The sequence below is a fragment of the Trichogramma pretiosum genome, unplaced genomic scaffold, assembly GCF_000599845.2.
Source record: "Trichogramma pretiosum strain Unisexual culture from Peru unplaced genomic scaffold, Tpre_2.0 scaffold12, whole genome shotgun sequence".
Lineage (NCBI taxonomy): Eukaryota > Metazoa > Arthropoda > Insecta > Hymenoptera > Trichogrammatidae > Trichogramma > Trichogramma pretiosum.
In genome coordinates, this window is record NW_019641690.1 from 545,580 (window position 1) to 562,025 (window position 16,446).

The 16,446-nt window shown below is 35.6% G+C and overlaps 2 protein-coding genes across 2 annotated transcripts; both read left to right on the forward strand.

The window, feature by feature from the left end:
* Nucleotides 1-794: 794 nt before the first annotated feature.
* On the forward strand, nucleotides 795-3,229 carry LOC106649808 (glucose dehydrogenase [FAD, quinone]-like). Its single transcript, XM_014367438.1, has 2 exons — nucleotides 795-2,620; nucleotides 2,828-3,229. The coding sequence occupies exons 1-2, from the start codon at nucleotides 797-799 to the stop codon at nucleotides 2,972-2,974; spliced, it is 1,971 nt and encodes a 656-aa protein (XP_014222924.1). The 5' UTR covers nucleotides 795-796; the 3' UTR covers nucleotides 2,975-3,229.
* Nucleotides 3,230-3,902: 673 nt separating this feature from the next.
* LOC106649897 (MICAL-like protein 1) lies at nucleotides 3,903-16,413 on the forward strand. The gene is made up of 9 exons (XM_014367627.2): nucleotides 3,903-4,463; nucleotides 7,277-7,474; nucleotides 7,808-7,986; nucleotides 8,257-8,345; nucleotides 12,986-14,500; nucleotides 14,570-14,773; nucleotides 14,918-15,053; nucleotides 15,618-15,959; nucleotides 16,038-16,413. The coding sequence occupies exons 2-9, from the start codon at nucleotides 7,323-7,325 to the stop codon at nucleotides 16,205-16,207; spliced, it is 2,787 nt and encodes a 928-aa protein (XP_014223113.1). The 5' UTR covers nucleotides 3,903-4,463; nucleotides 7,277-7,322; the 3' UTR covers nucleotides 16,208-16,413.
* The last annotated feature ends 33 nt before the right edge of the window (nucleotides 16,414-16,446 follow it).

Below are 16,446 nucleotides of genomic sequence, written 5' to 3' on the forward strand. Positions count from 1 at the left end.
GTAAACCCATTCCACCCAGCATCTTAATCTCATTTTTACCACGTTGTTGTACTTATAATACAATAATTTTTAACACAATAACTTGAAACTCTCCGAAACAGCTTCAAACAATTGTTTAAATTTCACATAAATATGCAAGAATAAATTTTATTTTAATGTCATCACATATGACATTAATTGATCTCGAAGTAATTTTTGAACTTACATATTTTCTGATTTGAAAAAATATTTCAAGCAATTTCAAAAACAAGTTTAGTTTTGTTATTATAATTTACTAAAGTTTCAAAATGTTGAATCTAACGTTCAGAAAAACTAATTTATGAAAATAATTAATTTTCCAAAAGGTTTGCTAAAACCTTAACATTCTATATTTGATAAGTTTCTTTAAATACTATTACACGTTGACAAAGATGAGCAAAAAAAAGTTTTTTGGAAATTGCTCGGGTAATAAAGTAAATCTTAAAATTAGTGTCGAAAAGTAAATGGAAAAAATACAGAAAAAAATCATTGATGAAGCCGATTTTTCAAATACAGTAGCTGATATCGAATGAATACGTTGCGTCCATGAACATGTTTAGCCGGAGGTGCAACGATAAAAACAAGGTCGTAATGATTGTTCAAATTCGGACATTTGATTGCAGCAAAAACGCTGTGTAAATTTCGACTTGTCATTTTTTACCGATCGAGCTCGATTAACATGAGAAGATGACCGGATGCACGTGTAAGTCGCATGAAAATATAAAGACGCGTTCGGTAGCAGCGATCCATGGTACTCTTAACGAGCTCTCCGAACGCGATGAAAGTATCGGGCGCGCTCGAAATTTACCTAAAATTGACGCTGATCTGTACATTGTCGATCGATTTCGCGACGATCGCAGCCGATTCCGACGAACAATCGACGAGGTTCCGCAGTCTCTATGGATCGTCGAACGAGCGGTTGGGACTGGACGAAGCCGTGAGGAAGTTCGGCCCGGCCGTGCTCACGTTTTTACGCGATGGCGAGCAGCATCTGGGACACGAGCCGCCGGAATGCAACCCGAGAATGGGCCAAGCGTTCGACTTCGTGGTGATCGGAGCCGGCAGCGCCGGGGCGACGGTCGCCTCGCGCCTCAGCGAGATCGAGGACGCATCCGTCCTGCTGCTCGAGGCCGGAGTCCGTGAAAATTTACTGATGGACGTGCCCGTGCTGGTGAACTACCTGCAGTTCAGCGACAAGATCAATTGGAAGTATCAGACGGAGCCGTCCGGGAAGCAGTACTGCGCGGGCATGAGCGAGCAGCGCTGCAATTGGCCGCGGGGCAAAGTCATGGGCGGCAGCAGCGTCCTCAACTACATGATAGCCACCCGAGGCAACCGACTGGACTACGATCACTGGGCGGCCCTGGGCAACGACGGCTGGTCCTTCGACGAGCTGCTGCCGTACTTTCGCAAGCTCGAGCGAAGCAGCGTCGACGCCGAGCCCGAGGCCGGTCTCAGAGGCAGCTCGGGCCCGGTGACGGTGCAGCATCCGCCCTTCCACACGCCCCTGGCGGAGGCCTTCCTGCGGGCCGGCGAGGAGATGGGCTACCCGAGCGGCGTCGACTACAACGGCCGGGGTCAGGTCGGCTTCGCCTACATCCAGGCCAGCATGAACAACGGCACCCGGATGAGCAGCAACCGAGCCTACCTGCGTCCGGCGCGCCACCGGAGGAATCTCTGCGTCAGCCGGCAGAGCCACGTCGAGAGGCTGCTCGTGGATCCGAGCACCAGGCGGGCCTACGGGGTGGAGTTCGTGAAGGCGGGCAGGCGGCTGCGCGTACGCTCGCGCAAGGAGATCGTCCTGAGCGCCGGCGCCATCGGCTCGGCCCAGCTGCTCATGCTGTCGGGCATCGGGCCGGCCGATCATTTGCGTCGCATGAACATCGACCTCGTGCAGGACGCGCCCGTCGGCGAGAACCTCATGGACCATATCGCCTACGGCGGACTGGTGTTCTTGGTCGACCAACCGGTCTCCATCTCGACGACCGATCTCGCCGATCCCACCAAGCCGTACTTGGCCGAGTTTCTGCAGAATTACACCGGACCGCTGACCGTGCCGGGCGGCTGCGAGGCTCTCGCCTTCCTCGACGTCGACCGGCCCAACGATCTGCAGGCCTATCCCAACATCGAGCTCCTCTTCGTCGGAGCCTCCATCGTTTCCGACTTCCTCTTCCATCGCAACGTCAACATTTCCAAGGAGCATTGGAAAGCGACCTTTTCCTCCGTCGTTGGAAGATACTCTTGGACCATTTTTCCCATGCTAATGAGGCCCAAAAGCCGGGGCAAACTCCTTTTGCGCAGTAAAAATCCATACGCCAAACCTCGCATCTACGCCAATTATCTCGACGATCCGGAGGACGTCAGAGTTATGGTCAAGGGTATCAGAAGCGCTATCCAAGTTAGCAAGACCAAAGCGATGCAAAGGTTCAAATCGCGCCTCCACGACGTTCCGGTCTACGGCTGTGAGAATTTCATTTACGACTCGGACGATTATTGGGAGTGTGCCCTGAGAACCTACACCTTTACCATTTACCATCACTCGGGAACCTGTAAAATGGCACCGAGCAATGATTCGACTGGAGTCGTCAATCCAAGATTACAAGTAATCCTTTGCAAATTATTTATCATTACCGCTTTATCTTACGCTTGAATAAAAAGTCGTCTGCCATTTGAATACTGGTATCCACTACGTGATACGCATTTTCGGATTAATTTTCGCTAGAGTGCATTTTTCTCAAACTGACCAATGGATTTATGCATTAGCTACAATTTACACTAGTTTTATCAACGCACAATATTATTTTTATAGGTAAAAGGAATTAAAGGACTGAGAGTTGCTGATGCATCTATAATGCCAACTATAATGACTGGACACACCAATATTCCTACCATCATGATTGGCGAAAAACTAGCTGACTTGGTCAAAGAAGACTGGGATTTGAAGAATTTATATTGAACATTAACGTATTAACTTTGAACTACCAAATTAATGCTTATTAGTATCAACTGTTAATTTCTCGCTAGTTTACTCATTAAAAAGATCATCTGCGTTGACGTCGAAGTGTTTTGAAAAAAAAAGCATAGAACCTCTTGTAAATATTATTCAAAATATTGTTTTTTAAATAAATTTGTATGTATTGTTTAAAACGTATATATGGTGCTACAGGTGACCAACGTACGATCAAGAAATAAACATTTTTGGATTTTTTTACAAAAATTACGTGTGCATACACTCATTAATGTATCTACAAAAAATATTAACTTTTATTTTCGCTATTTTCGACATACCTTCAACTTGATTCATAAGTTAGTTAGTTATTAATGTAAGAATCGGTGAAAAATATTACTGCTTGATTGTATTTCTTTAATCAAATATTTCAACAGGTATCGACGTTTATAAATTGTACGCTAGTGTGTATGTATGCTCGCGCTCGTGCATTTATGTCTATACAATGATAAAAAAAGTTATAATTTATGTTTTGCAATGATATTTGAAGTAAAAAATGACAAGATGGGAGGGGCGAAAAGAGAAGAGAAGAGTCGCGAAAAAATAGCAGTAAAATTGAGTCGTAAGCAAGGATAGGTACTACGAATCGACGAGGCAATGTTTCAGCTAGCAATGAAAAAAAATGTATCAACTCGAGACAAGATATGCGGAGCATAAAAATGTGAAATATCACACGCAGCAGCGTGTTGTGGCTTGTGGTAACGGGCAGTGCGAGCCGAAGGAGGAGGGAGGAAACTACGAATACAGGCGAAAGAGATCGAGTATACGCGTATGTATGAAACGGAGCGAGCATACTGTATTCAATATATGCTACGCACATATACATTATACATTGCGGAGCCTCGGCCAGGCAAGGCACGGCCAGGAGCACGTAAAAGTATGTAGTCAGTTTATACATTCTTAGCGCGAACCGTCTTCTCACGGCCCTGCTGCTGCTTCGAGCGAGCCTAGCATATAGTAGGCAGTTTCTCGTTCGACTCGGATCGCGCGTCGAAAGTTTGACGAACTTTGGCTCGAGTGCGAAGCTGTCTGGTGTGTTGCCACAGCGCGAACAATAACAATATATCGCGCCCATCGCGCGAGAGACGATTCTCGTGCGACTGTGATTTCGTTAAGGCGAGTCGCGCGACGAGCACCGACCGAAAGCTTCGGAGCTGATCGAAGTGATCGTGCATGCCCAGTTGGCGCACAATCAGGACATACGCAGGAGTGTGTGTATATAGGCGGAGTGCGAGCCGATCAGTGCAAAATGAACACAAATCGCGACGAGGATTGCCAGCTGCGCGAGGCATAGATAAAAACGGCGCGACTCGTTTCTACTCCGTGCGTGCAGCGATAATCTCCGCTTTTGGTCGTGTGTATATGCTTGCCAGCCTTGTGCAATTCTGACCAAGAGGCTCGAACGCATTAGAAAACTCCGATACACCAAGCTTTCAAGGTCAGTAATATAATTGAGGTTAACCGAATGTGTGTATATGCCGCACCAATACTCTATGCTACCGACAACTTTATGTGGAAACATTGATCTATAGTTGCGTATCCTCGCGTATAACGGATCGACAGATCTGCTAATTGCGACCGAGGTGACTACACGACAGGAAACCGACCGAAACCGTTTAAAGTGTATATGCGCATTTACACGTGGATTTCGATTGTAAATTGATACCGCTTACCCTTTGCTCTCGATCTAATTTGTCGATTTTTTTACCCATTTCTATGCTATTGAAAAAATGCTCGACTTTACAATACTGTTTATCTCGTAATGAACCAATATTCAGGGAAAGTTTTCTATAGTACTTTCACATCTGTATTTTCGTACAATAAACTCGCATAGATGACTTAACGTACTACTTCTTGCTTGTGCACGTAACGACCGATCATTCTTTAACTACACCGTGTACTGATTCTCTTGTTTTTTATCACGAACATATTAAGGACCGTTTTATTTTAACCAATGTAAAATGAAAAAAGTATCAGATAACATAATGATAATGGTTCCATCGCATTGTGAATTAACCACATTCATTTTTATTTTGTTTCATTTTATTCATTTATTTTTTTTTAATTTTTCAGTAAAAATATCTCGAAAAAAGCGAGTACATTTTTTGACCGTTCATCTTCTTGAAATCGATACGATTTTATTAAAAATCATTTTCATTTTGTAAACATACCGGCTATTTTGAATATATTATTTAGGTCATCGAGGAAACATATTTTTAATTGAAGAAATACAAATTTGATTCATATTACGAAAACGGTAATATTACATTAACTTGAACAAATGCATAAACATTTCAGTGTGTACCTCGAATATATTGTCACTTTTCTGGAAACGAAAGTGTCAGTATTAAATATCAATGCTCGTTTCGAGACGTATATAACACATTATCCAAGACAGTTTCCTACGAGGAAAATCTCGGCTTGAAATTATTATAACTTCAAAAATATAAAAAAAAAAATCCTTTTTAGTACCTATCAGAAAAATATGTTTGGACGTGCAACAAGTGTCAATAAACTTGGTAATGAGCAGACAGCATAAATTCAGCGAAATAGGGGTGTGGTCTATGCCTACTTTGGTACTATTGTTATTGTTACCGCATATGCTACCCTCTCGAGCGGCCCTGATACGCTAAATTTACGGTTTTTGCTTGATTTACTATTAGTGTACATTCGGTGAGGTTTAATGTTGCAACAGCGAGAAAAAAAAGCTGAGCTTAGTAGGGACCGTCTGCGTGTTCATAATAACAGCTATTATGATAATAATTCATTAGGCAACGCCTTTATTACGCTGTTTTTATAATTAATAATTGCAGATTCAAACTCTAACGCGTTAACTTTAAGAACTTTAGGATCAATTGTTATTTTTAAAACACTTGACAGCTATTAACAAAAAATTACCGAAATTTGTTCGATGTTTATATACAGTTAAAACAGTAATTGCCGAGTTCTCGGAACCAAGTTTACACGGTTAGGTTCGACATATTTTCATAACTGTTTATTGCTTCCGGTAACAGAAAGCTCTGCGATGGTTCTAAAAGTCATTTTTGCAAATGCCATTAATATTATCGGTTAATAAATTTAATTCTTGAACAGCGAGTTTTTTTCAGTTCGCGTAGGTGTGTGTTTTTAATTTGTTTTTTATGGAACGTAGTCAAAGAAAAGTTTTCGATCTAATAACCTTGTAACTTTAGTCACCCGCTGAAACTATTTTAAATATTAATTACCTTCTGAGAGCCCATTGATTAGCTCTGACACATTCTTCTTGTACTTATGATAATGAGGCATGCAGGGTCTACATTCAGGCATTACTGTCTACATCTTCTTTAGTTGTTGTCAGCCAAACTGGATTGATTATAGTTTGATAATCTTTTCGCCAAAAGATGTATAATAGTTGAGAAAATTATTAAACAGCGATTATTCGAACAAGTGATTATAAATCACTGTTCATTGTAAAGTTCGATACTTGACACCTCTACTTTTCTCCTCTATGACTTTCTTAGTTCTTATTAAACCAGCACATTCCACATTGAAAATGTAGAGGAGCTGACTATCGTGAAATTGCCACTTTAGACTTTTTTTTTAATTCGTGAAAGTGTAACGTTTTGATAGTTGTCAACTTTTTGATATGAACGAGAGAAAATTTTTTTCGTTGTCAGGAAAGTCTACGTTTTCTTTTTGAGTAAGAAAGCGAGTAAATTCTAAAAAATAAACCATTTTCAAGACAAATCTTTGTAATACTTAACATTTAATAGACAAGAAGAAAAGATGACGTGAATGTAAACTATAAATATCGATTATACCGATTCTCTGCTAATATGAGACGTATATGACATGACCGTAGCATTACCAATATGAAAGATTTACCGAAGTATTGTTTGGGGTTTGAATTACAGCGATAAAAGCACCTCTAAAGTAAGAGCCAAAAAAATCTCAGTACTGAGTAGCAGTGACCGCATATTGTTTACTACTGCGTGATTCGATAGTGTATATTATTAATTTGAATTCATTAAGTAATACTATTTAATATAATTAGTAAAAAGAACCGTCACTTCGTGGATGTGCTATAACTTTGAAGTATTAACTTCATTGATACAAATGAAGTATTGTAAAGTAAAATAATTACTAACCGATTATTACTGGTTTATTATAAAATGATATAAACTTCTTACTTAATTAAGTGATTTAAAAATAATTATATTATTATTCTCTTTAATTGACAAGCCCCGAATTTTATGTATGGTTTTTTTATAGATCACAGGTGTTGATACTAGTTATAACCGGAACAATTACCAAAAACATGAGTGAACGTCGGGGAACTAAGGCACTAGAACTTTGGTGCAGAAGAATTACTGAAGGTTACCCAGGTGTCAGTGTTCAAAACATGACAACCTCCTGGAGAGATGGACTTGCTTTCTGTGCCATAATACATCATTTTCGACCTGATCTCATGTAAGTAACTATCATGTTTTCAAATTTTTTGTTTGCAAAAAATCTTGACATCCTTGCTTTGTACCGTAAAATATGAATCAATTATCGGGAATAATGATTGATCGGTACGATTTATTCATCTATGTTACTGAGTAAGATATTTTAAAATAAAGAATTGTGCATTCCCCAATTTGTCTAAAAATTAAACAAAAATTATAGATCAGATACCGTCATGCATAATTATAAATCATTCCGGGATTCTTATTTATTTTGTCAACAAGTGATTATAAAATGCAAGAAATTCATTTTTACCGATTCGACATATTTTTAAGCAAAATTATTATCTGATTTCAGTGATTTTAGTAGCCTAGAAAAAGAAAACATTTACGCCAACAATGAATTGGCGTTCAGAACAGCTGAACAACACTTAGGTATCCCAGCCTTGCTCGATGCGGAAGATATGGCTTCATGCTCAGTTCCTGATCGACTATCTATTCTTACTTATCTATCCCAGTTTTATCAAGTCTTCGGAGGTTAGTATAACTTGTTATGAATCGACTTATTTTTAAAGATTTGATGCAATTAAAAAATTATAGTCGTCCTTAATTCTAAAAATTGTCTAAAATTTCAAGTTAGTTCTTATTGCATAAACAATTTTTTGTGTTTCAATTGAGTTTAATAACTTATTTTCATAAAATAGAAAGCTCAAGTTTTGATAAAATTAAGGCGTGTATATTTTAAACAAAATGTAAATTTTAAAGAAGCCGCATTATTTAAATATATCTTATTACGTTTGTCTTCAGGATCATCGCCGAAAGGTTCATTAAATAGATTGTCGAGTCAAAATTCTGAAGAAATAATTGGACCAGTAACTGAGGACCCACAAACTAAGGTAATAATATAGAATGCAAATCATTTTTAAGATAAACTAAAATTACATGAAGCATTCATTTATTCGTATATGAAGCTACTCATTTAAATTCGTAAAACCATTGAATAAAAAAAATTTCATTACTAACACTCATTTTGTAACATACAAAACACGTGTAGGTAATAGTACATTACATCGTTACTAGGGTGGGAGGTTATCTATCTTGCATGAGTGCTAGTTCGTAGCTAGAGCGCAGCGAAGGCCAGCTGTGTAGAAAGCAACACTTTCTCCACGCTACACCGTAATATTACATTACGGAAGCAGGAGGCTTTATAAGAGCAAGATTGACAACCACCCCAGTTGTGAACTTTTTTTTCATCACAGCATGCGGAAAGTGCTACTTAAAGCGATGCATGAAGTTTATGTAGCACTTTCCATGCTCTATAATAAAATAGTGAAAAAATTGTTATACTTATTAAGTAGAATATAAAATGTTTTAAGTTTCATATATACTCAGAATAAATTGCGAACCATATTATTATTTTAAAAACTATTAAAATTAACTTTGGAATTATTTATTACGACTATTCGATTTTTTTTATCAAGGACATATCGAAGGCAGGCTAAAATGACTAATTTTTACAACATTTTTTTTTGAGATTTACCCTGAATATTTTAGTAAACAGCTTTGTACGTTCCTTCATTTCGTTGTTTTTTAGGCATCTAAAAAGTTCAAAGAAAGATCAAGTGGTAATCTCAAAAAACATGTGCAAAAGTTTTCATTTTGACTTTGGTACCTCCTTTAATTTAAGATTGAATATATTAAAACTTTTACACAAATCGTAGTATAAAACGGGACAATAGGCGTGTCACTGATGCGAGAGGAGTAATCCGATGGGTATGTTCGAACTTGATTGATAAAGACGTCCATGTGTATCACCCATCGTGACACGCCCATTGCTTCGCGCACATTAGAATTGGTTTTGGGTTTGTTATATATTTTTAAAGTAAAACTTCATTAGTCGCGTTAGGCATGAGCGGTAATTTATTATATTCAATTTGAAATTGAATACTTCCCAACCTGCCGTCTAAATTTAATAATTACGTTCTACTAGGAGGTTCGCGAAAAATGTATTAACCTCAGCTGCTAATTATGCATGCCTTAAAACTATTTTCTCAGTCAGAGTATATGATGCCTATTATGATCTCGATAAAGTATACCATGAGTGAATTTAAATTTTCAAATAATAAAACAAGAATAACCATTTCAACATTTCACTTTTTCAACATCTCAATGACACTCTTTTTATTTTCTTTAAGCTGATAAATCTAGCACAAATAGTTCTCAAATATCCAAAAATTGAGTAAAAAAGTGCTATTCTGTACTTCTCGACTGTTAAGAATCACATGTATGTAAAATAGCATTTTCTGATTGATCATTCAAATTTCAATAAGATTATAAACTGTGATCAAGTGAAATAACATAAATTTCATTAAAATCCAGCAGCGTTACAACTACATGAAAATTCCGTATAGTTAAAAAATATAATTTTAGTTGTACTTGAAACTTGAATTTTGTAATGGTTACAAATTTATAATTTAGTTTTCGTGTTTGCTGTTGAACGAATATTATGTCTTTCGCACAATGGAACTTGTTCGGTCTATTTAAAAATGATTTCATTTTTAGAGTAGAAAAATACAACATTTTCAAATGCCTCTTGAAAGTTATAAAATATTTAATAAGAATAATTAACACTATAAATTTGTAAAAAGTATTTAAGGAAATAAGAATCAGATATTTAGTACTATAAAAGCATTAGTTTGTCGATTACCGTACTAAAATCTTTTATTTTATAAGAGTATCTTTTGTTTGTTCTCCAGGAAGAAAGCTCCTTGGATTTGATGGGGCAATACAAACCTGAGATATTCTGCTAGAAGGTAAATTTGATTTTCATTACTCACCGATCCATAAAAAAATTTATATTTTCGTAACATTTGGGAAAAATATGAATTTTTTAACACTTTTTCTAAGAATTACTATTGAATATATTTTTAAAAAACGTTGAGATAGCCTTTAATTAATTTTTTTCGAGCACAGTAGATTCTCTTGAAAAAAATAGTTAGTGGTAGTCTTTGAAATTCATTGAAATACATTCGATTGCATTTTATGGCCTCGTTAAAAAGATTTCAAGGAGATGTAAAATTTTATATTACACAATTAAGGGACAAAAAAAATTGAAAAAGCAATTTTCTCGATAAATATTTTGTACGAAATTAATTGAAAGTAAATTACATTTAAAATTATAGAAAATTCGAAAAAATATTTCAAATCAAGTAAAGTTTCTTAAGAATGCATTTAATACTTAAAGTTTCATGTAATTTGTATGGTATTTTTTATTAAGTAATAAATGAATCATTTTTTACTCTAAGATTTTTTATTATAAATTTCATTCGTGTATAATTTCGTTTGCTAAAAATTTACTTTACCCATAAAACAATAAAATTTTCAACTACACTTTTCGAATGCACAAAATTCGATCTAAACATTTTATTATATTTTAGAAATTTGAGTGCTTGACTTTTTTCGCCTTCGTTAGATTTCTTATAGATCAAAAAATACTATGAATATTTTTTTAGTATTTTAATTTTTATTGACTTTTTTTGAATTTGGATATGATTTTTGAAAAATCTAATAATGATTAGAAAAATTGGAAAAAATTTCAGATAAGAAAAAGTATTACCGATTCTTAATACTTTGAATTGAATAACATTGTTTGGCTCATCTTAACTGTAAATTTGTTAATTTTTTTTATTTTTTAAAAAAAGCATGGACTGTCCAAATTGTTCACGTGTATTAAAAGATAATTATAACACATTTAATTTACTTTCAAACTCGATTTAAATATTACTAATACAAATCAGAACAGAAATAATGACAAAAAATAAATAAATAAAACTGAATGCTTTTTACCGTAAATGATTTAGGAAAGCTTTTTGAAATAAATAAAAAATTCTTTTCTGGCGCGTATTGTCATTGTTTAACTTGTAGGAACGATCTATAAGGGGGGAGGAGGAGTGAAAAGAAAAATGCTAAAAGGACATTGAATTGCCATCAAAATCATAAGTCATAGACAACACAAATCATTTTTGCACGATATATTGTATGGAGAAATATTCCGACCTGCAAACAGCTGTCGCATGCGATAAAATAGAGTACTATATCTACATCGAAATAAGAGCTATATGGATACTAATCTGTAGAATAATTCACGATCATATGACGTGACTCACTAATCGAAAGATTGCCTTACACCGATTATGAGAATCTAAGGCCTTACTTATAGTGTTTCATGCATTGAAATTAATACTTGCAATGCTCATCAAAGCAATACAAGTACATTCAGAGTCGATAGCAACTATGACTAACTTGACAATCTTGAAATCTGAAGAGTAGGAGTTGCAAAGCATTTAACATCATCGAGTCTAAGTATTAAAAAGTGGATATCGTTCGTGGCAAATTCGTTCAATCTTTTACTATAGAAACTAACGCACGTACTATTTTTCATCAATAACTTGTTACATACTCAAGTGCTTTGTAGAGCTATATTTATTTATGTGGTTATAAGCACTCGTGGTTGCATTCGATCGCGAGATGTCAGCATATATACACGTGTACATTAAATTCATGATTCACAAGTCAACTTGAAGTTTCACCTAAGTACTTTTTATCAATTTTGTGGGTGTTACATTTATTTACGTGCATCTCATATACATACGCGTTTTATTTTTGTCTAGCCTATTAAGGTGCTTCCACAAATACGAAAAAACAAGTCAGCGTAACAGCTAATCATTGAAATTCTTTACCGAGCAGCGTACGAAGCTCACCAGTGAGTTATGTAAATGGAAATATCCTTGAGAGAATACTTGTTGATACTTTTTTGGGCTTTGCTCCATACGCGTCATCTCAGCCTTCGTTAAAATAACTTTTTCATCTCATTTGCTGTTCAAGTACTTAGAAATTAATGTCTCTGTGGTCAAATGAATGACTTTTTCACGATATATATGTATGTGTATGCGTGTGTGTAAGCGCATATTATTTACTCGGTAGAATTGTTTCGTACGTATGATTTTTTACTTTATAAAAGTCTTGAGCTAGTGGCAAGATATGATCGATACGCACTCGTGCTTTTATATATGCTTTGTAATATTGGTGTTACTATGCAGGACGAATTATTTATTTTCAATCGTGCAATAAAAAAAATATAGAAACTTGCTTACACATTGACAACAAGTAAATTATTCATTCTATAAAGAGGATATAGAAAACCATGCAACAAAATCTTACGTCGTTTTTCTGAAATTTCTACCGAATATTTTTGTAAAAGTCTTCGTGATGTTTTTGTTTTGTTTTTTAGACGTATGTGCTGTGTTCCACAAAAATATTCAATAGAAATCTTAGAGAGCGTTTCTTATGATTTTCCCTTCTATTTTTATTTCGGTATCTCTCAAAGTAAAGTCATTGTCAAAAGTGAGAACTGAATTATATACGAAGCGGCGTAGTAGCGCCAAAATACTACAATGCAATCGAAGTCCGTCTTATTTTATGCAATTTAATTTCGATGCATTGTTTTTAAAATTGAAGGCTTTAATTACGTTTTTAGGTGAGCTCGCGTCTAGGCCTCAAGGGAGAGTCGTGCACAAGCTGCGGCCTACCGGTTTTTCTCGCTGAGAAACTCGTGATAAATCGGCAGAGCTATCACCGCAGCTGCTTCCGCTGTGCACGCTGCTGTAGCCAACTAACTCCGGGCAATTACTACACTACTAAAAAAGGACTATACTGCTGCGAAATTTGCCCAATGGATATTCTTGAGGATGTACGCGAGCTTTCAGATGAAACCCCATCGCAGCTATTAATCACCTCGCTCGAACTGCACCAACAGCAGCAGCACCAATCGCTAAAACAAGATCAACAAGATGTGCTAAAAGCACCTGTTAGCGACGAGGAAAAAAGTCGCTGTTTCCAACATGGAAACCCTAGTTACAATCAAAACGAGCTTAACTTCACCGAAGTTAAAGCTGTTGAAATTATTAACGAAACCCCGTTAAATAACCGTCCAGTACTGCGACGCGAGACTCGCTCTCATAGCGCGTCCGAAATCGATAAAGCTTCTTGCTATGCCATAACTGATTTGCAAAAAAGCATCAGCCTTCGAGCAAGTTTAAATTATATGCAATCAACAAAATCATGCCATCAAAAGTCTGTCTTGCAATGTGATATTGAAGAGATAAAGAAACGACAGATAGGTGATGATCAGCACCAAGAGCAATCTAGTGAACCTCGTCAAAATTCAGACGATGAATCGCATCAGCAATTAGTTGATAAACAGAACGAGCAACCAGCGGATAAGCCGTGCGCACAGCTAGATGATGAGCAAGTTATTCCATCAGTTGATGGAGAGCTCTGTGAGCTAGGCGATAAAAATCTTCAAGAGACAAATGATGCACAACTTGAGGAAAGTAATGATGCACAATTTGAAGAAAACAATGATGTGCAACTTGAAAAAAGTAATGATGCTCAACTTGAAGAAAACAATGATGTGCAACTTGAAAAAAGTAATGATGCACAACTTGAAAATAATAATGATGCACAATTGGAAGAGAGCAATGAAGCACAAATCAAAGAGAATAATGAAGCACAACTCGAAAATAATAATGATGCTCAACTTCAAGAGATAAATGTTAATCAGTTACAAATATCAAATAACGAGCAAAAACAACAGCTACATGATACATCAAGTTTGGAACCTGAATATCCTGACCATCTAAACCCCTTTGCTGACGGTTCAGGAAATCCTTTTGATGAAGATGATGATAACAACGATGACAGTATTCAAAATAATGAAGAGCAACAAAGGTTGCGGCCTCCACCTCGTAATAGACGGCGACAACTTGAGATACCGAGTATCACCTGCAATCCTTTCGGCAGCGACGAAGAAGACGATCAAGTGTCAACTACAGGAGAAACATTGTTACGCCAGTCGGGAAATTTAGGCAGTGCCTATTCGTCCTCCACATCGCTCGTCAGTTGTTCACCCAGCTACACGCATAGAAAAAAGAAACCAGCTCCACCTCCACCTACTCTAACTTCGCCTTTGCGCCAACCCAGCCCGAGTCCGGTAAACGTCCTTGACATTATCGAGATTATGACTTGCAATAACGATTTCATGAAAAATTTTCTGTTTCAGAGTACAACACCGCGCTCCAGAAAAAGTAAACCGGCACCGGCACCGCCACCACCCAATGATGAGGGGGGAAAACTAAACAAAGACCAAACAAATCGTTCAACCCAAAGTCGAGAATCATCATCCATAAATCTTTCGGCATCGTGTACTGATAAATCAAAGCATAAAAAAGGTCCCGCTCCGACGAGACCGTCTTTTCGTCGTCATGTGAGTTCCTTGCTATCTTTCCGCAAAAAACTCTTTTCAAAAAATTAGGCGCCTATTTGGCATATTTCTCTATGCTGTCTTTCCTTATAAAATACTATAAGTTCATATTTTTTATATCTTATCTGCCGGGCCGTTACTTCACAGATGAAAATTATATCCACTAAAGATGTAAAATTAGAACTTGATCAAATAGAAATGCAGCAGCAAGGACTTGAAAAACAAGGAGTTCGTTTAGAGAAGATTATTAGAGACAAATGCGAATCTAGTACTTACAATAAAGGTAATTGTCGCAAAAGTCTTAGGTACTTTTTCTATTTTTTGTTTTATTCTTCTCAATTTTATTCTTGTATCCATTTAAACTTACAATGTTGGTTAATCTTGGAAAGTGTTATTTTTAAACTTATCTGTATACAATTTAAAATTATCAAATAATTATTTAATAAAATGTTGAACAGATTAAAGTATATTTTATGTTACCGATTTCTTTCATTCATTTCATTTCTTCAAATGATTTTTCTTGCATTCAAATTTTTTTTTTTTTTGCGTAAATTTTATTTTTATTTTGTTCAATATTATTTATTTTATTCATATATATCAATAAAAGATATCTATGAAAGCTTTATCAATATTTAAAACTTGCTATGAAACTTGTTTAAAATTAAAAACTGTGTGCTATAAATTTCTTAAATTTTCTTAGAATTTATCATTTTATTCATTTTATAGTTTTAAAATTATAATAAAAAATTATCTAAAACCGCTTGTAAACAATTCAAAATTTTCGACAACATTGCAGCATAATTAATATCAAAATAATATTCAATAATTGCTATGATATTGTTTATAGATTCAAGTTTAAGTATGGATGTTGAAGAACTTATTCTAGAACTTTTTACATTGGTCAATGAAAAAAACGAATTATTCAGAAGACAAGCTGAATTAATATTACTCAGAAGACAACAGCGCCTCGAAGAAGAGCAAACTGATATAGAATATCAAGTAAGACATTTTTTAAGCTTACCTGAAGCCACTAAGACAGACTTTGATAAACAACAAGAGGAGACATTACTCAAAAAATTGGTAGAAATAGTTGAAAAGCGCAATAAAATTGTTGAAAGTCTGGAAATGGATCGAAGAAGAGAAATAGAGGAGGATCGAAGTATACATCGAGAAATGAGTTTATATGCTGGTAAATATGCATTTACATATTTGAAAAGATAATGAGATACAAATTTTGATTTAATTTTTTCTTTTTAACTTTCTACAGACAGAAGTAAATTTAGTAAAGTCAATGAAACAGATGATTCACGAAGCACATGGAAATTGAAAAAGAAAATTAAAAAAAAAGATAAAAAAACAACTAATGAAGACGCAGATAAAGATATAGATGAAATAGAAGCCAAACTGAAACGACAAAAACAAAGAAAATGGTTTTAACATGAAATTCTATTTGTAAAAATGCATTATCATTATCTCTATTATTATTACTATTATAATTATCATTATTACTATTGCTACCATAATATTATTAAAGCAGTTAGGCTATTCTTAAGCTCGTGCTCTTTTCTTATTTATGAAAAATTCCATGACAGTTAAAACTTTTCATGTTAACTCAAAGAAATAAAGTTAATTTTTGTATAACATATTTTTGTTATTATTCTATTTATTTTTTTTTT

Coding starts and splice junctions, on each gene's coding strand:
- LOC106649808 (XM_014367438.1), top strand. CDS start 797: ATGAAAGTATCGGGCGCGCTCGAAATTTACCTAAAATTGACGCTGATC. Junction 2,621..2,827: donor TCGTCAATCCAAGATTACAA/GTAATCCTTTGC, acceptor TTATTTTTATAG/GTAAAAGGAATTAAAGGACT.
- LOC106649897 (XM_014367627.2), top strand. CDS start 7,323: ATGAGTGAACGTCGGGGAACTAAGGCACTAGAACTTTGGTGCAGAAGA. Junction 7,475..7,807: donor CATTTTCGACCTGATCTCAT/GTAAGTAACTAT, acceptor ATCTGATTTCAG/TGATTTTAGTAGCCTAGAAA. Junction 7,987..8,256: donor GTTTTATCAAGTCTTCGGAG/GTTAGTATAACT, acceptor GTTTGTCTTCAG/GATCATCGCCGAAAGGTTCA.